Source organism: Mugil cephalus, chromosome 12 (assembly GCF_022458985.1).
Source record: "Mugil cephalus isolate CIBA_MC_2020 chromosome 12, CIBA_Mcephalus_1.1, whole genome shotgun sequence".
Classification (NCBI taxonomy): Eukaryota; Metazoa; Chordata; class Actinopteri; order Mugiliformes; family Mugilidae; genus Mugil; species Mugil cephalus.
In genome coordinates this window covers 15,078,116-15,102,605 of record NC_061781.1, presented here as the reverse complement: position 1 = coordinate 15,102,605, position 24,490 = coordinate 15,078,116, and the positions used below count along the sequence as shown (strand labels likewise).

The 24,490-nt window shown below is 40.4% G+C and overlaps 4 protein-coding genes across 12 annotated transcripts in view; all 4 read left to right on the top strand.

The window, feature by feature from the left end:
- LOC125017775 (disintegrin and metalloproteinase domain-containing protein 23) overlaps window positions 1-3,579 on the top strand; it is a 37,195-nt gene extending 33,616 nt beyond the window's left edge. For all 6 annotated transcript variants that reach the window (XM_047601253.1, XM_047601256.1, XM_047601250.1 and 3 more), the window contains one exon: window positions 1,667-3,579. In XM_047601253.1, coding sequence (XP_047457209.1) covers window positions 1,667-1,712 — 46 coding nt within the window. In that variant the 3' untranslated portion in view covers window positions 1,713-3,579. The remainder of the gene's footprint in view (window positions 1-1,666) is intronic.
- A 3,227-nt stretch (window positions 3,580-6,806) lies between these two features.
- Window positions 6,807-9,667, top strand: LOC125017887 (protein FAM237A-like). The gene is made up of 3 exons (XM_047601417.1): window positions 6,807-6,835; window positions 7,211-7,571; window positions 9,152-9,667. The coding sequence occupies exons 2-3, from the start codon at window positions 7,211-7,213 to the stop codon at window positions 9,253-9,255; spliced, it is 465 nt and encodes a 154-aa protein (XP_047457373.1). The 5' UTR covers window positions 6,807-6,835; the 3' UTR covers window positions 9,256-9,667.
- Window positions 9,668-11,456: 1,789 nt separating this feature from the next.
- On the top strand, window positions 11,457-17,192 carry casp10 (caspase 10, apoptosis-related cysteine peptidase). Of its 2 annotated transcripts, XM_047602006.1 has the most exons (13): window positions 11,462-11,755; window positions 12,519-12,793; window positions 13,338-13,443; window positions 13,620-13,755; window positions 14,146-14,219; window positions 14,305-14,344; window positions 14,492-14,517; window positions 14,604-14,637; window positions 14,768-14,836; window positions 14,968-15,059; window positions 15,266-15,386; window positions 15,478-15,976; window positions 16,261-17,192. In XM_047602006.1, exons 2-13 carry the CDS (start codon window positions 12,522-12,524, stop codon window positions 16,421-16,423), a joined length of 1,632 nt encoding a protein of 543 aa, XP_047457962.1. In that variant the 5' UTR covers window positions 11,462-11,755; window positions 12,519-12,521; the 3' UTR covers window positions 16,424-17,192. The 2 variants fall into 2 exon arrangements, with proteins under 2 accessions (XP_047457963.1, XP_047457962.1); XM_047602007.1 differs by lacking the exon at window positions 14,768-14,836 and having other exon boundaries at window positions 11,457-11,755.
- A 1,633-nt stretch (window positions 17,193-18,825) lies between these two features.
- On the top strand, window positions 18,826-23,822 carry prkra (protein kinase, interferon-inducible double stranded RNA dependent activator). Of its 3 annotated transcripts, XR_007113851.1 has the most exons (9): window positions 18,826-19,023; window positions 19,756-19,931; window positions 20,441-20,522; window positions 20,783-20,900; window positions 21,084-21,201; window positions 21,276-21,370; window positions 21,454-21,616; window positions 22,749-23,000; window positions 23,715-23,822. XR_007113851.1 is itself a non-coding variant. In XM_047600853.1 (8 exons), the coding sequence occupies exons 1-8, from the start codon at window positions 18,971-18,973 to the stop codon at window positions 22,904-22,906; spliced, it is 924 nt and encodes a 307-aa protein (XP_047456809.1). In that variant the 5' UTR covers window positions 18,826-18,970; the 3' UTR covers window positions 22,907-23,822. The 3 variants fall into 3 exon arrangements, 2 of the variants coding, with proteins under 2 accessions (XP_047456809.1, XP_047456807.1); XM_047600853.1 differs by having other exon boundaries at window positions 20,822-20,900; window positions 22,749-23,822; XM_047600851.1 differs by having other exon boundaries at window positions 22,749-23,822.
- Window positions 23,823-24,490: the final 668 nt, after the last annotated feature.

The following is a 24,490-nucleotide window of genomic DNA, read 5'->3' as shown; positions in this document are numbered from 1 at the left end:
GAGAAGAGCGCATGATCGACACGGATCAGTCCTCGTCGTTTTATGGGAGAACAGACCTTAGGAGTACGTGTGTGTGTGTTAGCGTAAAGGGTGACGCCCAGGGGTGTCTGTGCATGTGTAGCAGGACTTCAAACTGATTGGACGGGCAGAGCTCAATGCTTGATATATGCATGTTCAACGAAGGACCCGATAAAGGAGAATCTCATAAAACAGCGAAAGAGTACCACTAAAATGTAAATGGTTAAAGGGAAATATGCTTGTATTATTAAAGTCTTATCCACTCTGAATTCTAAAGATAGGACATGTAACATGTGTAGCTGCAAAGTGTTTTTACTGTGCAATAGATTATGTTAAACAAGGTCTAATCTACCGCTGATTAGCCTGCTGTCTTGAGCAACAGGGGTGTTACACATCTTAATCTAAGCAGACCTAAGGGCTAAATGACAAATACAATCCTGCAGCCACCAAAGCATGCCAGAGAGCAAAGCATCATGGTTGTCGCCAAAATAAAATAAAGAAAGACGCCAGGACAGGAGACATATCTGCATGTTGACTTGTTGATTTGGAGGAGGACAGCTCATTGCACAAAGGCTGAGCCAAACCCAGTGAGTGATCTGGTCCAGGGTTGTCGTGCTCTCATCACGTCCATGATCTTTTTTCCTCAATCCGAGACTTTAAATGGAGTGGTGAGAGAGACAGAGACAGAGAGCAGCCAGGACCTTTTTGTTGCCTGCAGCCTTTGTGCCATGGCTGGCCACACCCACCTGGATGGCCAGGCTCCGCCCTAGAGCAGAGCAGGACTCTCGGACCCGCCCACACCGGCTGCCATTGCTGCCTGCTACACAAAACCTGGTACAGACACGGCGCATTGCACTGCATGAACCACCCACAGCAATAGTGCCATCTCCAACTGGCCTACTATTGGAACAGGTGCATGACAGAGTGATAGAAGCCCCACAACAAGCCACAGTACGGGGAGGTTATGCATCACTCCTGTTGTCGTATTCGTTGTTGTCCCACTGTCGTGGTGGTAGTTCTTGTTGCTGCTGCTGCTGCTGTGGTTGTCGTTTACGTGGTTGTCTCCTCTTTCCCCTCTTCTATACTATAGAGTATATTTTATGTTAGCTCTTTCCTCCCAGATGGTTATGTTTTGAGTGGAACTTATGTCTTTACCCATCAAAACTGGTAACGAGACTTGTCTCCAACACGTCACCTTGTACACTGATGTTGCACGCACAAGCCAGTCAGCACTTGTCTGCAAGAAGGCATCCGAGAAATGTATATTCATGATCCTTCAAAGTCATATTCATTATCTTAAAGTTGGTTATGCGGTTTATGACAAGACTAAAGAAAACATAATCTGGGCTTCAGTGTCAAAGTTGTACATAAAGACTCAAAGGTTTGTGATTATAAATAACTCTGACTGTCTCTTTGCATTCAAGGCTGAACTGGCCAACATGGACCAGCCTTTGCTCATCTCAGTGTCTTCGCTGTCCTCAAAAATTGGGAATATTTCCATTTCTTGAAAAGTATAACAGTAAAAAGATCATGTGAACTTTACTATAAACTGGAGAGATGAGTGCGGTCGCTTGTCCAGGTTGCTCTGGCTGTGTTACAGATATGATCACATCAGACGCTGACTACTGTTTCTTATCCCCTTCATAAGAAATGTGAAGAAACGTCGATACGACCCCAACGCCTCAGCCATTTAACCCCGAGGAGAGATGGCAATCAACCGACGGGCTCCTCCAAGGCTTTCTTAGTTGGCTCCCTGACAGCTGGACTGCACTTATTGCTGCTGATCTTTGGCATTAGATTTACTTGAAAAAGACATAGCGGACATTTTAACAAATTCAATAGTAGTGACATTATAAATGCAGCCTTTTCAACTCCACCTCACCCATGTAACAGACTCCCCACCCTCCCACCCTTCCACCCTGATCTACAGAGTGACCGAGCTCCTCTTCCATCCTTTAGTGCCAGTGCACAGGCGTTCAGGCGGAATCCACACCACTCTCTTCACCTGGCATGAATATCCACACAAATCGTGCTGCTTGTTGGCCTCCTGGCATGAAGATCCCTCACCGCAGGGCTCTGCATGGCTACCAAAGCTACGAATATACCGCAACGAAAAGAAAAACAAAAAAAACAAAAAAAAAGGAATTATCCAGTGCAGGTGCAGGAGAAAGCCTTGTTAAAAACCAAACCGGACGGAAAGCAGGTTCCTGCAGTTCATGTTCAGGGTTGCAGAGATGATTAAGGAGGCTGCATGTGAGGCCCTCGTAAGGGCAGTGCAGACCACGTAGTGAACGCACTTACACAAAACTGTACATAAATAAAGGAGTTCAGGTTTGGAATCAACAGCATATTACTACGAGGACATCAGTTGCTTTTGTTTTTTCGTTTTTTGTTTTTTTTTGTTATTTTTTGTATCCTAGCATGTTGTATAGCGGGTGTTTTTTTGGCAGTGTTATTGGAAGAAAACAAAATCCGCTGTTAGGATTTGGGCCAAAAAATTTTCGAGCAAGTTGTATTCGAAGCAGCGGACAGAGCAGCTGGGGTGTCGAGGAGAAGCACGTAAGCTCTAGAGAGAGATTTAACGTCACAAGAATCCCCCCCCCTCCCCGCTTTCCCTCCCTCCCCCGATGTATCTTCAACACCGACTCAGAAGCCAAAGAACCAATCACCTGAACATATGGATGTTGTTGCACGCAGAGCACTTTCCCCTCTGTCTGCAGCCAGTGGTGCCTCTCGTACTGCTGAGAGCATGAAGTCTGTCCACGCAGGCTCACCTGTCCAGGCCAGGTGTCACTTAACAGTCCTCATCAACACCCACTATACTGGCTTAGCCTTTTGCTCTCATAAACTCTTAGTAGAAATCAAGTTCAGCTCTACCGGCAACGCTGCATGCAATCACTATAGTGGGCTTATAATTCTATATGGGAGTCCCCAAGACCCGCAAGAAAAATATGCTACAAAAGATTAGGTGCATGTCAAGGAAAAAAAAAACAAACATTTAACTTTTATTTACTATGCAAAGAGAGATATTGCACAAAAGAATGGGTACCAGTGACATCAATGTAGACATGGAATTACGAAAATCTCTGCTATTTTTTTGTATTTGGCCACTCCCATGTCTCCCTCCATTTCGCTTCGACATACTCAAACTGTGGACAAGTAAATAATAATAATAACAAAAAAAAATTTAACAAAACTGAATAAATATTTCCTGGTATGAAAAAAAAGTGAGAGAGCACCCCTTTACATTTGTGGAACTGAAAAAAAAAAAAATTTTTGTGTGTTTTTCATCTGATATTTTTAATCACACAAACACACACTTGTACACACACACACACACACACACACACACACAAACTATTTGGTCCCTGCGCACATCGAGGCCTGAACAGTTTCCTCGTGCAGGGCGACCATGTCCAGTCCAGCTGGTGGTTGGTGTGCTCCAGGTGCTGCCATAGCACTGGCATCGTTGTAATCCTCCATGTTACTCATTGTCTGGTGTCCCTCTCTCACTGCATCATGTACAGTCGGACTGATTAATAAAACTACTGACAAATTTTATCCGCGCGTCCCGTCTCTGATTCAGACACCTGATGCATTTGGACATCAACTGAATAGAACTGAATTTGTGTGAGAAGACCACATGTAAGTATTGGAAGTATTCTTAAGTATTAGAAGAGCACGCAGGTATAGTTGGTCAGGGCTTCATCCTACAGCAAGATAATGACCCAAAACTTAAGGCCGAGCTATATCAGAACTACCTCAGGATAAAAACAAGACGGACAGCTTGAAAACATGGAGTAGACCATGGCCCAGTCTCTAGACTTTAACCCTGCTGGTTTGTGATGAACTAGACCCAAGTGTCACACATTTCTGGGAACTTCTGCAACACAATTGGGAAGAACTGTCTGAAAAATACTTGATTTCCATTTTAGAAAGAAAGAATGTCGCAAATGTGTTCACATGTTAAATCAGACAAAGATGGTTACTTTGATGAGTCCAAAGAAATCAATTCTGCGATCGGTAGTGTATATGAGTGAGTTCTTGCACGCTGATTGTGCTACTTAAAGTTTTCACATTTTCTCAAATTTGCTTTGAGTTGCAAGAAAAGTTTGATGCACTTTCATATTTAGGACAGTAAATTAGCCACAGTAGGACAAGACTAGTTATTGCTCCTGTACAGCTTAAAATGAGGTTTGACATGTGACCTGTAGAGCTTTCAGGGTTGCAGTCAAGTTATAGCTACCCACGCAGTCTGATTCATCTGCACCGTAACATATGAGCATAGCGTGATGCTTAGCAATGTGGAGCGCACATAATTTTTTTTTCTCTTTAGTGTTTGACATTTACCATCAGGACGTACGATATCAGTGACTCATATGGAACAAGGCTCCAGCAGGCTGATAATGACAAGAACATTATATAAAATTATTTAATCCGATTCTTACCGATTCACATTAAACGCATTAGAATTGAATCAAACCGAGACATGGGAAAAAAAGTGGTGAAACAACAGCAGACAAATTTATGTTAAACCTGTAAAATATGTTTTAGAAAAATAGCATATTGCAGCGGTACGTTTTTCACATCAAAAAAAAAGGGATTTCAAAGCTCGTGGTCATAAAAGCGGATTTGTGTTTAGGTGTTAAAGAGAATTACACTGCAAATTTTTTTTTTTTTTTTTTTTTAAATGGAGGATGTCTTTCTTGTTGTGAAAATATATCCCCACTCTGTAGCCTTTCAGCTTTTCTCTTTCAATTCACTTTTACCATCAGTGACCTTCACGGCTGCTTTTCCTGGAAAAAGAAAGAATTATTGTTCTTCATTTTACAGCCTTGCAGGATGCTGTTGGTTGTAATGAGCCTGGCACCAAGCAGCAGACCAAGTTAGCAACAATAGCTAGTGGCCGCTATTTAGCATTTAGTCATTAAAGAAATGTATATTTCCCCGAGGTGCTGGTGGAGACCAAAAACAGAGCTGAAAGGAAAGTGAATTTTGGATTTAGGTTCATCAGGTCACAGAAATACTGCTGCTAATATAGCTAACTATAGTTGCAAAATTCACAGTCATAACCTGTTGCTAACTGGTTCGGTTGCATTAGCTAAGATTTGAAACGACTCACATGACCTTTGGGGGGAATCGCTGCTCATGAGTCAGTTAATCCTTTGCAGACCTGTTTTTCCTCCTGATAATTTCTTATTTAATAATAATAATTCGTACTCCACGTCCTCTCTTCCGGTTTAGAAGCACCCTAACGTTACATTTCATGTTTCCGTATGAATAAGAAAATGGTATTCATTCAAAAGCTATAATTTAGCCACGGAATCGGAAATAATTGCAGAGTCTGCTTCTTTGCCTCATCAGTAGGACGAATGACTGAGTAAGAAACCCACCAAGTACATTTAGTGTTGGCCTCACACTGTGAAAAGTAATTACATTTGAGATCACGTATGCATGTGGCATTTCAGTAAAAGCATAGACACGTACCACGCTCACCGCTCTCTGGAACACTCGTCACTAAGTTTGTTTTTACGGATGGCACAACCAGCCAAGTTTCAGAGGTTCGACTGTGTGTGTTTTCCGCTGGCTTTTTACCTTGACCCGAACACCTGTGTCCTGGCAATGGGCTGAAAGAGGCTCAGTATGCTGCAGTTTATTGCCCTTTGTGGATGTAATGCAATCCTCAATAAACGGATGTCAATGTGATAACAAAATTTACATTTATTCCAACAGTCAAAGCAGATGTAGTTTCTGCAGACACAGTGACTGGTGGAAAATAAATCTAAAACTAATCTGACTTTACCAAAAGCTTTACAAAGCTAATTATTTTTGTCCAAATTAATTTTTGTTTTTTAATTAATTATTGTTGTGTTCTTAATGCCTCTGTGTTCAGTCTTGTAGGACAATAAACTGTCTCACATCTTCAGAACAAAGGTTGTTTGCACAGAGGAGCTCCTCAAATTGAATATTGGTTTCTCTTTGACTGTTCTTAGACTTAAATACCAACGTGTTTGAGCTTAAATTAAACTGTGGGGAACTGTGACAAACATAACATTCATTTATTAATTCCTGACCTTTAATTAATTAGCTCTATAATGTGTTCGGCCTGCCTCTGCAGCACTAAACACAGCAGGACGTTCAGTAAAATAGACCACAAATTCTCTCTGTTGCAATCCTAATCTGTGAGGGACAATCCTGTAGAAGAGTTTTACTGGAAGTTTCTTATTTTAGGAGACCGTAGGAGCACGGAAGCTCTCTCAGATGACACTTAGCTAGAGGTTCTGACTACTATGAGCTGGAAGAACCGGTGTACATTTCGTCCTAATTATCAGTGTTTGCTGAAAACCACAATTTAGTCATGAGTCATGACTAATTTAGTCAATTTTTGTCATGAGTTTTTCTTTGCGGAAAATCTTCATTAAGATAATTTAAATTATTTATTTATGTCTCAGTTCAGCAGGTGATGCTATACAATATACACGATAAATATCTTATCTGGAAAAAAAAATCTAATGATGAAAATCTAAAAAATAAATGATGGCAAAAGAAAAATTTTTCTTTTGCCATATTTCACTAAAAGTGATCAAATAAAGTTAACAAAAAAGGCAAAGAAACTGACATTTTTGACCAAAAACAAGACTATATATTAAAATAATATGATAATAATAATAATAATAATAATAATAATAATAATAATAATAAAGGTGACAGTAGACTAAGACTGCTTGCAAAGGAGGGAGGCACTGACGTCAGTCTAACAGATATTTACCAAACCCTCATCCACAACATAGTGCTGTTAGTCCACCCAGCTTCAGTGGTAAGTACGAATATTTTTTAATTCAAAACCACCGTAATTGAATAGGCTATTTACTATGAGTTATTCATTTTAAAACCAATAATTTAGTTTTCTAGGCCCCAGGTGTAGATGAGAAAAGCTTGACAGCAGATTACTCTCGCTTCAGATCAATAATCAGCTCATATTTTTATTTTTTTTTTCTAAACTCCAGACAGGTCAGAGTTAGGCTGAACATCCGAGTGCTTTAAAGTGCATTCAGATATCTGTCATATTTTATTAAAATTCACATGCACATGCATCTCTGAAGTTATATTCATTGGTGATTGGTTAATGTGACTTTATGGAAATGTGGTTTGATTGATTGTAAGTCTCTTATCTGTGTTTGGTCCTGTGCAGATGGTCGCAGTGCTCATTAACATAGCCGTGGCCATAGTTTTTGTGCTGAGCTGCATGTGCGCCGTGCAGGGCCAGAAGCCGGGTCAGGTGGACCCCCTGACGGCGCACCGGGCCAACCCGCAGTGCTGGGACTCCTCCTCGGCTCTGCTGCTGGAAATGCGCTCCCCGAGGATCGCCGACACCGTGCCCGCCTTCTGGGACCTGATGGAGACCCTCAGGTCCTCCGACAACAGCAAACACACGGCGCTGTTCTGGGACCTGGCCCAGGTCTTCTGGGACATCTATCTGGACTGCGTCCTGTCCAGGAGTCACGGCCTGGGTCGGAGACACGTCACCGCGGTGCACTCCCTCATCACGGACAGTAAGTGCTCAAACTCACCCTTCCCTTCAGTTTTAATACGTTTAAACAGCTTCAAGGAACAAGGAATAAAAGCAGTCAGGGTGGCACTGCTCCCACTTATCTTGAAAAAGTCACTTTGAAAATGTACTTCAGTGTGCGTGAAGTTAAAATGTTTATTCATGAAAAAAAAGTATTGTAACCTACAAACACATGTGCTCCAAATAATCTCAAAACACCAGAGAAAATTGCACAATTTGTTTTATTAATGTTTCCTGTACTCTCTAATAACGGTAGACATGTTACACTTAAATGCAGTGAACTGTTACAGCTTAAAGGGTTAAATGAAATCATAAATGCAAGATAAACTGCTAAAGGGTATTTAAAGTGTAGGAGGTAGAAATAACCACTGACCGCACAACAATTGCACATTGAAAACACAAAATTAACTGTATTCATATATTTTACCACAAAGTCAAGTGAGATTCACCTTTTTAATAAAACATTTTCCTCTCTCATGGTAAAGATTGTAATTTCATTACTGCAGTGATTATTTGTTACAACGTGAAGCCGATTTGAGAGCGTCCACAAGCTTTTTCTGTCCGTTGAACCTGTATTTACCTTTTCACTCTCAACACATGCAAATGTGGCCTTTGCTTTGTTGTCAGTGGTCATAGCTGGGGGATGACGAGTTTCCTGTTGACAACTAAGCTTCTGGGTATGTAGGATGTCTAAGGTCACACACACACAAAGAATAATATATACTATCCCAATATCTAAAACTCTTGAAGACATATTATAGACATCTTATGACTGAAGACAGTTGAGTTCGCTTTTTCCAAAATTAAGAAAAGGATTATCTGGGATACCAAATTGCGTCAACAAGATCTCCGAGGATGCAGTGGGCTCCACTTTACATCCCTTAACTACTGTACAGCTCATCAGTCTTACAGCAAGACTAACTCTTCCCTTGACTCTTTTTTGGGGGATTTCCACATGTATGTGTTTAAAGTTAAATAAAGGCAGATTTGTGTTGTTGGATATGAGTGATGGGAGGACGGAGTCACCCCAAATTGTTTCACTACTGCCCCTTAAAGGATGCATCGGCAGAAAATAGCCTGACAACATGCTCGAATTTCTTCTACTCTCCTTCTGCACGCGGACGCTTCCTCTGTCTTTCGTACTTGAACGGCCTTTCTCATTATCTCTCCCGCTCGGATGTAGACACACTTTCTCTTATTAAGTCACCATCATCTAAAGTAGCTGCCTGCTGATCCCTTGTTCATAAAATCAGGAGGATTTGTTTCCTTCTCCAGATGTTCTTGCACCTCCCTTCTTGTTGCTGCTCCTTGTATTTGCCATCAGACCTCTGCTGCTAACACATAGTTCTGTGTTACCTTCACAGGTTTGATCACACTATCACTTTTTTTTTTTTTTTTTTTGGCTCAGTGGCTCCTTGTTGTGCCTATTTTGAGACTATACTCTGGCACTTAAGAATGTGTCATCCAAATCAGAAATCAGAATGGTTTTATTGTAACATGTTACAACAAAACCATTCATGTTGCAACGTGCTCATCCTTTTTCTGCTTGTGTCTCATTTGCAGAGTCCTTCAGGTTCAACAGCTCAGGAGCAAACTCCCGGGCTTGGCTCAGTGTCAGAGTGAGGCGCAGAGGACACATCAAGACACTGAAGACCAAGCCGAAATGAAAAAACAACAACAACAACAACAAAAAAACACTCGCCACTACCGCTGACCTTTGTTAATATTTTCTTGCCCACTGGAAAACTATATTTTACAATAATATGTGAACAGGTGCTTAAAGGCTGTCTGTGTGTGGTTGTCCATAGTGAGATTTGCTAACCTTTATTATGTAGTGTATAATCCAATGTCCTGATAACTGAAAACAACAAACAGGACTGACGTCACATTGTTATATTTACATAAGGACACCTTGTACTTTAATATCGTTATCAAGATGACATCCCATGGTTACAATTCTAACATAACTTTGTGAGTTTTTAAGTCGCGCCCATGTTTTTGTTCCTTTCAGAGTACAGTTTTTATGTATGTATATGGACAAATGTTTTTTGTTAAGCACAATAAATGCATGTACTGTTGCTGCAATCCCTCGCCCTTGTCTGTACAGAAATTTGCGCTATTCTTTAACTAACACAAGACACAAGACTAATTACTTTGAAAGAACACTTTAATGACGGCATAAGAGAGTATTTCATAAAAGGAAAGCATGAAAAGGACGCAAGCAGCATACAAGTCAGCATTTATCAACAGTAATTGTCCCGTAAGAAATTATGATATATGCTTGGATTCGAAGAAGATTATAGAGTGAAAGTAGTATATTGTCCTAGATGCTTGACACATGCATTTCTTCTGCATTTAACTCATCCATGTGCACACACATGGAGGGTTGGGTTCCTTGCATTCGCCCATTCCCTCCACCCTGATGTATTTCTTCCTGTCAATCCTGGGATTGTAGCCTCCGGTTCCTCCACTCCCAGGCCCGCCTCTCAAACCACTTGGCCCCAGCTGCACCCCATAAAGTTTATTCTGGAAATCAACAGCTGCTTGTAAACTTGGAATATCTAGCTCATCCTTTTATCTGTGCACTGCTCTCTCGTGCATGAAGTTCAGATCTCAGATATTTACCTCCAAATGGGTTCTAATGACACTTTATTATTGCGTCACACTTGCCTGAAACCATCTCGTCGTCTCATTACTCATGAGATCAAAAGGGCAACAAATAGAGTATGTCACTACATGCCGATCAAATAACATTATATCTGTGACTAACAGAGAATGGATATGGCTTGTTCCAGTGCATGCCGCAGACACTTGATCAGTTTGGTATCAAGTAAATTCGGAGTCCTTGTGCTGTTTTTCCTGTTTGAGTTGAGTTGTTCCTAAGCCGTTTTTGTATGTGTCTGTGTCAGGCTACATCCTGGTGGGGAGGGAACATTAGTTCCGTCTAGCCGACATTTCTGCACGGACACATTTCACTGCAGCACCCAGCAAACTTTCCGCGACAGGAGAGCAGCAGAGCTGAAACTATGAATTGTAAGCGATAGGCAAGTTTTCCATGTTTGCTTTGGTCGGTTCCGGTCAGGTTTTTCTCACTTTGAAAGTTATGAAGCGCTTTGGACAATTTAATAACTAAATTTAGTCTGCAGTATCTGGCTGCTGCTTGAACTGCTTGGTTGTTAATAAATGATTAAAAAAAAATAGTTAAAGAAAAAACAACGGCTAAATGTTGATGGCAAATAATTTTAACTCCTAACAAGCCATGACCTAACATGAAACAAACTGTTAAAAGGATTTGTTTAAGTATTAAAATTTGCTGATGTTCGATAACACGGTTGAGATGTTGTTTTAGGGCATTTCCAGATAAGGGCTGATCAACATGTCCAACCACCACTAAAGGTTTTCCCGAGTACAGCCTTTGAAGACGGACAAAGAAGTTTCTAATGCCATATAACAAAATTTACTTTTCTTCACTGTGTTCACAGAGTGCCACGCCTTTGCTTGCTAATGTACAGTAAATTTTAAATATATATAAATAAATGTATACATTTGTTTCTGACTTTATGATTGATATGGATTTGGTTTTTGAAAACAAGACACTAAAAGAAGAAGTTGACTGTATAAGTCTAGGGCAGTGCAAAGTGGCTGATACAGCTTTATCAATGTTTATATTTGTAGAGACTTTCTGTTAATGACTCAGTTCATATGAATGGTGATAGTATCTACCTACTGCCACCACAATGTGAGTAATAGTCTCACCATGGCAACCCCAATTAACAATCTCTAGCTCCGCTTCTGTTGCATTAATCATATAAATACTTACCTGTGACTTTGCATCTCAGGTAATTTCCAAGCAGGTTTGTCAGCTGTTGCGATGTCGTAACGAGGATACGTGCGTCTTGACGCACAGGTGACTCGAGTCCGATAGGCGTTGACTAAGGGGAAACGTTCCTGTCTTTCTCTCTTTTACTTTCGTTTTCTACTTCCTCCTACTCTGGACTTGTTTAGACACATCACCTCGAGTTAGCTGCCTGCGACGTTTGTAAAACCTTTCGCTAGAAGACCGAAAACATTTCTTCCAGCTCTCGCTTCGCTCATAGTTTCTCCTGAAGTATGCAGAGGTAAAGTCTTTCCAGCGGAACCAGCCGAAAACCTCGCCATCAAAAAAAGGTATCGTCGCGCACCGTTTTAAGTAGAAACTCTAGTTAGCTCAGGGAAACTTTTATGACATTAAACATTTATGTTACATAACCTCCAGACTCTGCGATAGAGACTTGATAGTGACAGGGAGGCTTTCTGTAAGTGTTTTACTGCAAGTTTCGAGTGGTTATGTGGTGGCCTGACGGTGCCACATAAACTCAACTGCTGTGGGTAGGCTAGAGCTAACGGGTTGTTTAGCCTTTACGCGTCCCGTCATGAAGTTTGTTCTGCTGCTGGAGGCTAAAAGTAATTTCTCAGTTATTTTAACGCTTCCTCTTTCAGTCACGCACACAGAATTACGGCAATAAATAAATTGTAACTAACAGACAAGATGGCAAATCTTGAACAAATTCACATTACGTTCCCCCGGAGCCTCGGTTTCTTTACATCATAGGTCTTCCAACCGGAGTCCCGCGACCCGTAGGGGGTCCGTGGAGGTACTGCAAGGGGGTCTCAAAATCTTTAGTTGCCATAAGACATTTTATTTTTTATTCATTTATTACAATTTTAAAATTTCCCCCCACAATTTTTTGCCATGACAACCTTGCTGTTGCACATGTTTGAAATTAAGGAAAAAAATAAATATTTGAACCTGCATATTATTTGAATAGCTTAATGCTGAATGCAAAATGATAATGTATATTTGTAAATAGTAGCTACTAGGCCAAGTTTTGTCTTATGTTGATTGACAGGTTTGTGTACTTCACAGTTGCCATTTTTGCTTCAACCACAGGAAATGGATTTTCAAACGAAGCTGCTAGATGTAGCCAAGGCCTTAAGTAGAGACGAGGTCAAAGCCTTGACCTTTCTCTGCACTGACCTCCTGGGCAAAAACCCAAACATGGTGGAGTCAGTCAGTGACCTATTCTCCCGTCTGGCGGATCAAGACCGTCTATCACCTGAACAACCACAGCTGCTGACTGAACTTCTCCTCATAATCCAACGTCGTCGGCTCGTCCGTGAACTCAACCTCTGTGATCTACACTCGTCTACCATCTCTCCCTACAGGTGGGGCGTCTCTATTAGGATTCAATCCTGATAAAATGTAGACAGAGAAATAGGTGAAACCAAACACTCATTAATCAAATGCAATGGACTGGTTTTCAACCAGGAAACTAGCGAGTAATAACGGTGCAGACATATTGTTAATACACAGTTATCCAGTGACAAGTTTATTTTAATGAGTAAAATGTGTGTTTTATTTATTTTATTTTTTTTTCTGATTCTCAGTTACATGATGTAATGGATCTCCAAGAAAATGCTCTTGCTAAAAAAAACAATTGTGGATATATGTGGTTATGTGTCTGACTTCCTTGGCCTTAAGCAGAATCGTCACACAGTCTCGGTTAATTGGTTGCCTTGCAACATCTTCCAGCTAACAAACACATGACTATGTGTCATCTTCGTAATCTGGTTGACGCCCCTTTATGAGTTTGCTTGTTTACGTTTAATGGTGCTAGTAAAAGAGTGAGATAAGCGCTGTCTGACTAGAGATTTATGCATTTGTAAAACTGAAAAAACAACTGAAAGTGTTTCTCATCTGTAATTCCAGAAAGTTGCTATATGACCTGTCGGAGGAGATTACTAATGATACCCTGAGAGATATGAAGTTCTTGTTGAACAAAGATCTCTCACGAAGAAAACTTGAGGAAAATGTCGTGAGTGTTTCTTCATAATTTCAACATTTGAAACCTATTTAGAGTTTGTCACAGTTTTCCTATAAAAGACATTTTGACTGATATACATAAGTGATCATATATGACTTGCGTCCGTGTTTGAATTTGACCAGCATGTACAATTTTACCTTATAAAGTGAATATTCTTGACTTTTCAGACTACACTTGAAGTCTTCCTGGAGATGGAGCAGAAGGACCTCATTAATGACACCGACCTAACTTCTCTGGAGACCATATTTAAGTCGGTGTGTCCCATGCTGAACGAACATATCAACCGGTACAAAGCGACGCTTGGTAAGCTATTTGTAATGATAAATTTAGGAATGAGGACACAGGGGAGACTGAAGGTTTATTGAGTGTTACAGGAGTCAGACAGGTTGAAGCAAGCAGAAGAGTTTCTATAACCATTCTATGACCATTCAGTGCCAAACACCAGCTCTTATTTTGGAATCGTAAATCAAGTGTTCACAACCTGTAATCGTTTACAGCATGCAGGTACACACACACACATGCTCATGCATGTACAGATTAAGTAGGAGGGATGCAATAAATGATTATAGTGTAAAACATATCTAGTGCAAACTGTCCTCTAATCATCTTCTATCTACTTTGTCGTTTTAATATTTGTTGCATAATGTCTGTGTAACCAACTTTACTGTTGATTTTTTATTTTTCTTACCACAGAACCTCGTCCCGGGATTATAGCTCAAGAAGTAGGCCGGGCAAGGTCGCAGTCTTGTTCTTCAAAGCGCCCCAAGGTACTCACAGCTTTAGATTCCAATTCCTACTTTGAATAAATTTTTACTGAAAACTGAGGTTTTTTTTGCTTCTACTTCTTGTCAGATCTCACAGTGTGAAAGAGGCAGCTCGCTAGATGTGCCAAGTAAGTTGACACATATAGACAAATAGTTAAAGTCAAAAAAATGTATTTCAGGCACTTTCCTTCATGTCTGTTAAAAAGAAAAGTGCAATACTCAATTGATATTTACATAATTGTAATAATGCGAACATTTATACTTCTCTTTCTCAGATGAATTGAATCCACCGTTATCCAACGTAAGAAACTTGAAAAATGAAGATTTAGTGATATGATATGAGTATTTATCCATCCTTAATTGTCATTTTTAACTTGTATTCTACAGCGTGGTACAGAGAACAAGTCCACCATCTCTCTTGGTGAGTTTTGTGTCATATTATCATTATTATTATTATTTTTATTATTGGACTGAAATGTATTTTAAATGCAGTGTGGATTGATTTATTCGTAATCTCTTTTTGTTTATTGGACGTCCCTCCCCTCATGAAGATGGTGACAAGTCCTTGACACACAAGCTGAGAAACTTAAGCATGGAAACAACAGCTTCCTCGTTTAAAGGTCCTTAAGTGTCCCCTGTGTTAAAGTTAAAAGTACAAGTATGAAGTACATATAAAAATAACATGTCAGGCCTTATTTAATATTGAAATGCATTTGTTTTCTCTCCATTTCCCTTTTTGTCTGTCCCATAGTGAAAAGCGATGCTCTGGAGATACCACCTCACGAACTCAAGGCCCCCCCTGACGAGCAGCCACCTCTGACAACTACAAACACAAATAGTGAGGTGTGTGATTTTATTTTATATATACTCTAAAATGCATGATTGTTCCAAAGGCATCCCACTGCTCACCTTTGACCCCGGCCCAACTACTGGGTCCAACTAGGTTGTGTGACTTGGATCATAATGTATTTGGAACATCTAACCTGAATCTTGTTTTTTTTTTTTTTTCTACCTTAAGTTTTAACTGGGTTGTGGCTTTTCCTGTGTAGGGTGTGGGAACATATCCAATGACTAGATCCAAGAGAGGCGTCTGTGTGATAATCAACAACCACAACTTCAGCCATTCCACAGTGCCTCTCAAGGTCCGAGAGGGAACCATGGTTGATGAAAGTAAGATTAAATCATTTAGAGAATCTGAATTGAAAACATGTGCATACTTCTATGTAAAACTGTGTTCTGTGTCCATCTGTGTTTCTTCCAGAAAGTCTGAAGGATGTGTTTGAATGGCTGGGATTTGAGGTGCAAATACACAGAGACACTGACAAGCAGAGGATGGTGTCCGCGCTCTGGGAGCTGGGCATGGCAGATCACAGTGAGATGGACTGCGTCGTATGCTGCGTTCTCAGCCACGGCCTGGAGGGAGGCGTGTACGGTGTGGACGGCAACGTCGTCAAGATCAGGGAACTCACGGAGCCTTTTAATGGCAAAAATTGCCCCACTTTAATCGGGAAGCCCAAGCTGTTATTTATCCAGGCTTGCCAAGGGAACAACTCACAGAGGGCTGTCAACATCGAGGAAGACAGCCGCGTATTCGACCCTCATATCAGTGATTTTACCGCGGCTAAAGAGTCCATTCCTTCTGGTGCAGATTACCTGCTGGGTATGGCCACTGTTCCGTCCTTTGTGTCCTTCAGACAGAGGGATAAAGGCACGTGGTATATTCAGTCATTGTGCCAAAACCTCATTGATCTGGTGCCCAGGTTAGTGAAACAAAATAACTGATAATTTAAGATGATGTGTGCTTTTTAAGTTTTGTCATGTATTCATTTAAAGAAGTCCTGTGTTAACAATACTTACGTTCCATTGCACGCTGGCCTGCACTAAGTCCATACAGAGATTATTACTCTCAGCGCAAATCAATGAATGAATGAATGTTTTTAGTTACATTTGATCGTCTCAAATTTTTTTTAATTAAAAGTAGGTTTTTAGACCACCATCTCACTGTATGTTCTGGTTTGTTTTTTTTTGTTTTGTTTTTTTACAGAGGAGAAGACCTTGTCACAATCCTGACCAAAGTGAATGCAGATGTCAGCCAGAAGATTGTTCATGACGGGCAGAAAAAGCAGATGCCTCAACCAGCCTTCTCACTCAGGAAGAAAGTTGTCTTTCCGATCCCCCAAACCCCTCCTCCCAGTCTGTTGCACTGAAGACTGATTCTGTCCGTTTGATACTGTCTCTTGTCTTATGCTGGGCGCACACTACATAAATTTTGTCACCCTGTCCGCGGGCTGACAATTGCACGAGAAATGTGGCCTGGACTTTGTTTGCTGCTGAGTTTCTTACGGATGATATCAAATATGTTTACCGATGCTCTTGCCAGTGAGTTTACATAATTCTGCACATAAATCTCTTGGGGTGGTGGATTCAATGATCGGTGATTTGGGTTGATTATCTAAATAATATCCTCCAGTTTGTTATTTCCAAGTGTGTGTGCGACTCTGAGAGAAGAAGGTCTGAAGTTTCTTTTTAAATGTGCGACATAAACTTCAATTTCAAAACCAAGATTTAAGATCGACTGATAACAGATTTAGATTTTTTTTTTCTTAATATGTTTTTAAATTTAATTTGATGAGTTTTAACAGTATTTGTATAGTAAAACCAGAGACATTTGCTAATGAAGACCTTGGGGTTAAAGTAGATTTTCCAGAATGAAGCACTTTTGAAAAGTTATTTGTTGTAATAAACTGTATGAATTAAATCCAACCGTTACGGCAACATAGACCTCTATATTTTAAACTTGATTTTAGCCAATGTAGTCCTTGTTAAAAAAATTAAATAAATCACACACAATTGCAGTCGACACAGATAACCCAACCAAAGGATATATTTTTATGATAAGAATTTGTTGATTTGTCCCTGTATATTTTATTTTCATACATCTACAATATATGAAGAATAAAACAACTGCGTTCATAACTTTTGTCATTCTTCTATACTACTTTTCCAAATAAACACTGTGAAACCACATCATCGGTGCACAACAAATATTCCATCAGAGTTTAGAAGAGAATCTAGGACGGACACAGACATGTATATAAATATATATTTCAAATAGGAATATTTTCTGCTCATATTTTTGGTGTAATTTCTCTATATTTGGGTGTACAATTAAAAATACAACTTCACACATTAGCTACACACAACTGAAGGGTGCGTCTTTGCACACTTTCTCTCACACTGGCCTATTTCAATTTAATGGCATTTTGCAGGAAAACAGAAATTTTACGTCATAACAACAGATTCCACAGCCCACAGTAGAGCAACTCCCTTTGCTCTCCAGTGGAAAAGCCCACATTTAATAACAATAATGAACAAGACACAGGAAGTGAAGATGTTGGTCTCAGCATCATCTGAGCTCGCTGTATTTGTGCTTGTGAAGTTTATTCTTTACAGTAGAGTTGTGTGATGCCTTCCTCCCAGAAAGGGTTTATCTCCTGATGAAAGCTGCTGTCATTGTTGTCGTCTGGCCACTAGAGGGAGTTGAATTAAAGTTGAAAATGAGTCTGCACTTCTAATTAAGCATATCATTGTTTAATCATATATATATATGTATTTGTGTGTGTGTGTGTGTGTGTGTGTGTGTGTGTTTACTTTGAGTTATATTAAGTCTGTATTAAGTCTGACCTTCAGAAAGGGGAGGAAGTGGCAACTGTGCAATGCTAGCTAGTTTCTGTTTCTCATGGATGACGGCATCACTCTATAAGAAGTTCATCCTTTATTTGACCTGCGCAGGGCAACTTCCTGCAACTCAGCTGGCCTTAAATTTAAGACCAAGTTAAATAGAAGAGCGTGGAAGATTGTTTTTGTGTTGGTCAAATTTACACAATTTTACACTGGCTCTCTACCCTGAAGATTTTTGGCTACAAACAAAGCATCAAGAGTAATGTCAATCACATTTATAACTGACACGACAAGGTTTTCATTGTGGAAGTTAATTAAAGATTTCTGCTTTTATTTACCGCCCAAACTTAGCCAAATCTTCCCAAGTTCACAAAACTTCAAAATGTCAAATTGTCACACAGGCCAGTATCAGTTTTGACAAACCTCTGAACAAACTCTGGATCATTACATACATATCTAATGGGTGATGGAGCGTTTGTCCTGCCTCAAAACGAATACATAAAAATGTAAAAGTAAAAGTAATTTCCTTTACGTTTCTTCATAATTTCGATAAAGTACTGACACGCTTCACATCGGCACCAGGGTCTTGTTTGTGAAAAGTCCTCAAAAAACATGAAACAACATTTCCTTAATATCTTCCCAAAGGGCTTTGTACAATTTTAAAGAGAATGCATCTGGAGGAAATTATTTGATTCCAGTTCAAACATTTTAATTTCAAGGTCACACACATCTCTCTGAAATCCATACTGACTACTAGAATGTGGGTTATAGATAGTAGAAGTTTCGCAATTTCTGAAGAAAAAGAAATATCTATAATGTAAGCTACAGAGTTGAAATAGTTGAATAAGGCGGTGAATCACCCACCGTCGCCGGCAGGGGGCGGTAATCATTCTCTTGACCAGTTCTTCTTCGTTGACCCGGATGTTGATAACAGTTTGTTTTCCTCTGGCCGGGCTCTCAATGGAGGCCTGTCAACGTTCACATATCGCCTCATATTGTACATTTAACCACATCTAGATGCTCAGTGCGTCTCGGGGTTGGTATTTAATCCCTTTTCATTTAGGACCGTAGTCATGTCTCAAGAAGGATATCAGCCACCAGCAGCGAAAACAACCGCGGAGACGAGGTCAGTGTTTTTATCATCACTGGCTTCATTAATAACATTTAATATCGTCATTAACATGTTGTGACATGCATTTAAATATGCGAATAATACGTATAATTATCAATGTAGAGCATTACGGGTCAGCATGGGCCTTATTAAGTCATATTTAACCCTAAAAATTATTATTTTCAACTGATTTGTGTCTTTATATCTATTAATTGACTCACTGATACTCGTATTACGGCTATTTAATCTTTGATGGGTGACAAACATTAAATATGACATTTGTGTCTTAACTTTTTAAGTAGAGCAGCGTTGTTTATGTCAAACTAGTGCAATTGGAATTACAAAAACCTTTATTTGTCCTACAATGGGGAAATTGCAGTTTGCAACAACATACATACGGGCAGAAAAATAAGAATAAGAATAAATAATAAATAGAATAGAATAAACAATATACAAGCATTGGCATATATACAAAAAGCATTGAATTGTGAAAAAAAGTAGTGAATGGCAAACAGATGTTGCATTTAAAGTTGTCAACAGTAATTTTTAATTGTGATTTATTTCGCTGTTTTGTATTTTCCTCTTATCCTATATAAGCCACATGATCGGCCGCTTCATATGTCTAATAGTAAATAGCAAAGAGTATAAATATCACGCCATTATCTCCACTCTCCAGACTCTCCTCAGCTTAGCGCGCTTATTATGATCCCGTGTCAGTGTTTGTTTATGCTTTTGAAACTCACGCAGGTTGGACATGCATGAATCACAGAGGGCCAGTCCTGGGAAGACGCCGATACAAGTCCTGCACGAATATGGCACCAAAAGTGGCAACATCCCAGTGTACCTGATGGAGAGGGCCGAAGGAGAGGCTCACCAGCCCAGCTTCATCTTCAGGGTGACGATCGGAGACGTGTGCTGCACAGGTACGCCGCAGTGCCACCCGCGCTGCGCCGATAGCCGCCTGTCGCTTACTGAAGCCTTTCATTTGAGTTTAAAATCACAAAGTGGTAACTCAGAACGACTACTCCAGCCTGCGCCTAGTTATTCATTTGTCACTTCTGCTCTGTTGTTTTTTAACAAAGGGGTCTCACTTCAGGCATAGAACAGTGCAGGTCCAGAGAAGAGGATGAGCAGCATTTGCAAAGCTCTCAGTGTTGAGGTGAAGAGAAATAACCATCTGTATTGAACATCTTTCAGCAACAGTAGGTTCTAGTAAAAGCAAAAAGGCAAAAAATGAATGAATAAATAAATAAATAGATTGTTTCTGCTTGTCCTTGCTTGTAAAATTTAACATTTAGTTTCTGGAATAATTGTAGTAACTAAACATGTCGGCTTCCAGACTTTCTAGGCAGATATAAAAATGTAGCATTTTCTTTATAGTTTTTGTTCTGTAGCTGCAGAGTTAAAGTTTTCTATAACGCTTTTGTTACAGGTCAGGGTCCCAGTAAAAAGGCGGCCAAACACCAGGCTGCAGAGGCTGCCCTGAACATTCTGAACATAGACGTTGGAATAGTGTGAGTAGAGCTGAAACAATAACATATAACTGTGTACCACATAGAGGTTACATGTTGTATTTGTCCCATTAATCAGTCATGAAATCGTTGTTAGTTGCAGCCCAAAGTCTAGTTTAAACCTGCCTGATCTGAGCGATGAGTCGCAACTGATCCGACAATCAAAGCTGACCAATATCATTATTAGAAACTCCTTCATAATTTTGTCATAGCACAGTAGTCTTCTGACAACCTGCAGTGATTGTTCTTTTTATCCGTTTCAGTGGCAGTACTTTGACATGTGTTGATGTGGTTGTCAACAGGAATGTTCCTGTGAACCCAGACAGTAACGGTGTAGCAGGGGAAACAAACAGCTCTCCCAACCCTGTGGGCATTCTGCAGGTACGTCGCTCATGGCTGCCACTGTGTGCTTTCATGTGTTGTCGTTGCATATGTTGTATCTGTGAGAGATGTGGTTGTATTTGAAGGTGGCATTCAGCAATAGACTGATCTGTATTAATATTAGACTCTAAAATTGTTATTTCTTGCCTTCATTATTTCCTCTTCTGTGTCTGTCCCTTCCAGGAGCTGGCGCTGCAGAGAGGATGGCGTCTTCCTGAGTACTCGGTTTTAATGGAGGCTGGTCCACCGCACAAGAGAGAGTTCACCGTTACATGTCGAATGGAGTCACTAGCGGAAAAGGGTGAGGATTTTTTCGACGTCGTTTAAGGTGTCTACAATTGTCCTGTTTCTGATCGTTGTCTCTGGTTTTGACAGCTGTAGGAAACTCGAAAAAAGCAGCAAAAAAGGCAGCGGCGGAAAAAATGGTGGCGAAGCTTCGGAGTCTGTCGGGGAGCGCTGAAATCACGTGGGTGCGTCGAGCATTTCCGAGCTGCAGCTTCGACTCAGGAATAACTTGAAGACGAGTCTTTTCGTAACGATTTGTATTTTTCAGAGTCCCAAACCAAGCGTCCGATTTGAGAACTTGAGGAACTCGTCAGCAGAGAAGATATCTCTACTGAGAAGAAACCCGCTGAGCATTCCCAACACAGATTACATTCAGCTGATGTTGGACCTTTCCAAAGAGCAAGGCTTTGAGGTCACATACTTCGATATTGGTAAGTCCACATCACATGTGAGTTTCTTTCTATGTATTGATAGTGGCTGCTGTCCATCCAGTTAAAAGCTCCCAGCTTCATTTATTCACATCAGTTTGGGGAGAATGTTCCTTAACTGCACCCGTTTTTTTATTTTATTTTTTTCCTCCTCTGTTGCTCGAAGGGTGCTTAGAGAAGTGCGAGAAAAAGATGCAAAGGAGGAAATCCATCTGTGGAGCACATACAGCTGCAGCTATAGCTGAAACTATAGATTCAACAGCTCGGCAGTATCATTATATTTAACGGCGCAGCAGCTTTGATCTATTCAGCCTAGCTGCAGTTCTGCTATTATTATATCTTCATTTAGTTTATTGGTATTTGGTCAGTAAGTAAGTGTTGTACAGACACATAGGGACCTTCAGCCTGAAATTTAATGGATGAATATAGTTTGGACATCTTGGCTCTCATAGGGACCTTTACACCGTTGCCCATAAAGTTGGAATAATACAGTTTTCTGACACATTCCTCTTTTCATACCCATCTATAGAAATCACCTTATCACAATCATTTCATGAGAAGAGGTTAAATATACTTTATGGATGACAGTATAGTGTCATGGCAGCTTCATGGTACAGTAGAAAGACACCAGTGGACAATTAAAATATCTTTCAGAAAGAAGAAAGGCAGTAGTCACAAGAAGCCACACTCATGTACGGGACAAATTATAAGTTTGTCCTAAATTAGCCTCAGTTGTCATGATGCATTCAACCCTGTGGATGTTTTTCCGTTTTATTGCGTCTATAAATGGAATTAAGGTCAATAATATTTGGCAGGAATTTACAAAACCGAAAGCTGATTTCTAGTAATAATTCTACTGAAAATACAGAATGTAAAACACATGATGAGTACTACACTTATACTTCCTGCCCTTATTAATACAAACTTTAAATTCTGAATGAAAATGAGCATGACTCAAGTCTTCTGTCCATCACTCCCAGGCTAAATGAAAATACAATGTACAAACAAACCGTAACGACTACGAAAAACAGGGCTGAGCTGTAGGACTATTCAAGGGGCGGGAACATCCGTCTGTGGCGGGGAGGAGTACAATCGTCCCACTGCTACAAAATATGTGTCGCTGACTGTTTGACAGACGAGCTGACGGTGAACGGCCAGTACCAGTGCCTGGCGGAGCTGTCCACCTGCCCCGTCACCGTGTGCCACGGCACGGGCATCTCCTGCGGCAACGCTCACAACGACGCGGCACACAGCGCCCTCCAGTACGTCAAGATCATGGCCTCCATCAAATAAGCGCCGTCATGCGGGCGCGTTCACTCACGCAGCGTCACGTCACATCAGCTGATGCCCAGTCACTATGAGGTCTTCCTGCGGTGTGACCGCCCAGGTATATTTTTGTAGCTTGCGCTCATCACAAAGCTCCACGTTAACTGGAGGTGCATCGGCTTGAGTCATGCAGCTTTTATCCGCATTTGTGTGGACGTGCCTGTAAATTTACAAATGCCGTCAGAGTTATATTTTGTCATTTGGATATTTAAAGAAATGCAAATGTGCACATGAAGTTATAGGATTTATCATAAAGCACTAATGTATCGTTTTATTCTCTCTCTTTGCTTTTTACGTGTTTTTATGGTGTTGCTTTAGTTTAAGGTTTAAGTCATTTGGCTTATTTTTATATTTATTTATTTTTTTATTTCTACACACGCTCACTGGCCACTTCATTAGGTACACTTGTGAAAATGAATGCACTGACTCTAATAAGGCAGCACTAAATCTCCATTCATGACTGTTCTCCTCTTCAATCTATGTTGAAACAATGAAGGAAAAGTGGTGATTCAACTGTATGATAATGTTAAAGGATGCAACCTGTGGTGCTGTTAATCTGTGTTGAATTACGCACAGAAATATTTCCGTTTTTTTAGCCTAGCCCATTGACTGATATTTTGTTGTCAGCGCAACAAAGGCTAAGATTTTCTTTCACTTGTGTAACTCATGAAAAGACTAGTGAGTGTTCATATTCTCTGGAGTGATCTGCTGAGAGGGGCCTGCAATTTTAACCTAGAACAAAATGTATTTTTCTCCATTTCCATGCTGTCATCAGCCGGTACCCATCACCCTTCAGATTCTTCGCACTCCTGCCTCATCTGTCCTCACGCTCCTTTTTGCAGCGTGCCTTTAGAAGTGAAACCTGTGATGTACTTAATAAAAACGACTGACCGGTGTCCCCTTGCTGTGTGAGCTGGGCCCTGGTGGAGAACACTAGCAGCAGCACCGTCTGTATCAATTCAGAAAATAAATGCGAAGACGATGACGTGTGTCCTTGTGTGTTAATGGTTGTGCAAGTGTAGCGTAGCCGGAGAGAGGCGGTCGCTGCGGTGCCTTTTTACGAGGCGTAGCGGCGTTTCTGAATGGCCACATGACCCGATTTGTTGTAGCAGCGCGTCCTGCGGCATTAGTGCAAAGCCAATTACATCAGAGCCGGCGCGGCATTGATTTGTGCGCTTTAAAAATGAAGAGACGGAGGAAGGACGTGCCCATCTGCCCATTTATTGCTTTTAATGAAACCAAATGGATGTTTTGTTATTTTTGAGAAGGAATTGAGATTTCTGGCACATTTTGTTGAACATAATCACATTTGTATGGATTTAATAAACAAAAGATTACTGTGAATGAGGTCTCTCCTGTTCAACATTTGGCTCCTGCGTTTATGGAGCACTAAAGATAGTTTCAGCTCATTTTTTAGCTGCATTGCCTGTAAATTTACTGCTCTGGTTCGGTCGCAGTTCACTCACATTGCTGTTTTCAGCTAAAAAATGTCATAAAAAAAAAAAAAAAACTTTGCGGTACCTGCTCATCTCCAAACAGACACTCAGAGAA

Coding starts and splice junctions, on each gene's coding strand:
- prkra (XM_047600851.1), top strand. CDS start 18,971: ATGTCTCAAGAAGGATATCAGCCACCAGCAGCGAAAACAACCGCGGAG. Junction 19,024..19,755: donor AAAACAACCGCGGAGACGAG/GTCAGTGTTTTT, acceptor AAACTCACGCAG/GTTGGACATGCATGAATCAC. Junction 20,901..21,083: donor ACCCTGTGGGCATTCTGCAG/GTACGTCGCTCA, acceptor TGTCCCTTCCAG/GAGCTGGCGCTGCAGAGAGG.
- casp10 (XM_047602006.1), top strand. CDS start 12,522: ATGGATTTTCAAACGAAGCTGCTAGATGTAGCCAAGGCCTTAAGTAGA. Junction 13,444..13,619: donor GAAAACTTGAGGAAAATGTC/GTGAGTGTTTCT, acceptor TTGACTTTTCAG/ACTACACTTGAAGTCTTCCT. Junction 14,345..14,491: donor CAGCTCGCTAGATGTGCCAA/GTAAGTTGACAC, acceptor TCTCTTTCTCAG/ATGAATTGAATCCACCGTTA.
- LOC125017887 (XM_047601417.1), top strand. CDS start 7,211: ATGGTCGCAGTGCTCATTAACATAGCCGTGGCCATAGTTTTTGTGCTG. Junction 7,572..9,151: donor GCACTCCCTCATCACGGACA/GTAAGTGCTCAA, acceptor TCTCATTTGCAG/AGTCCTTCAGGTTCAACAGC.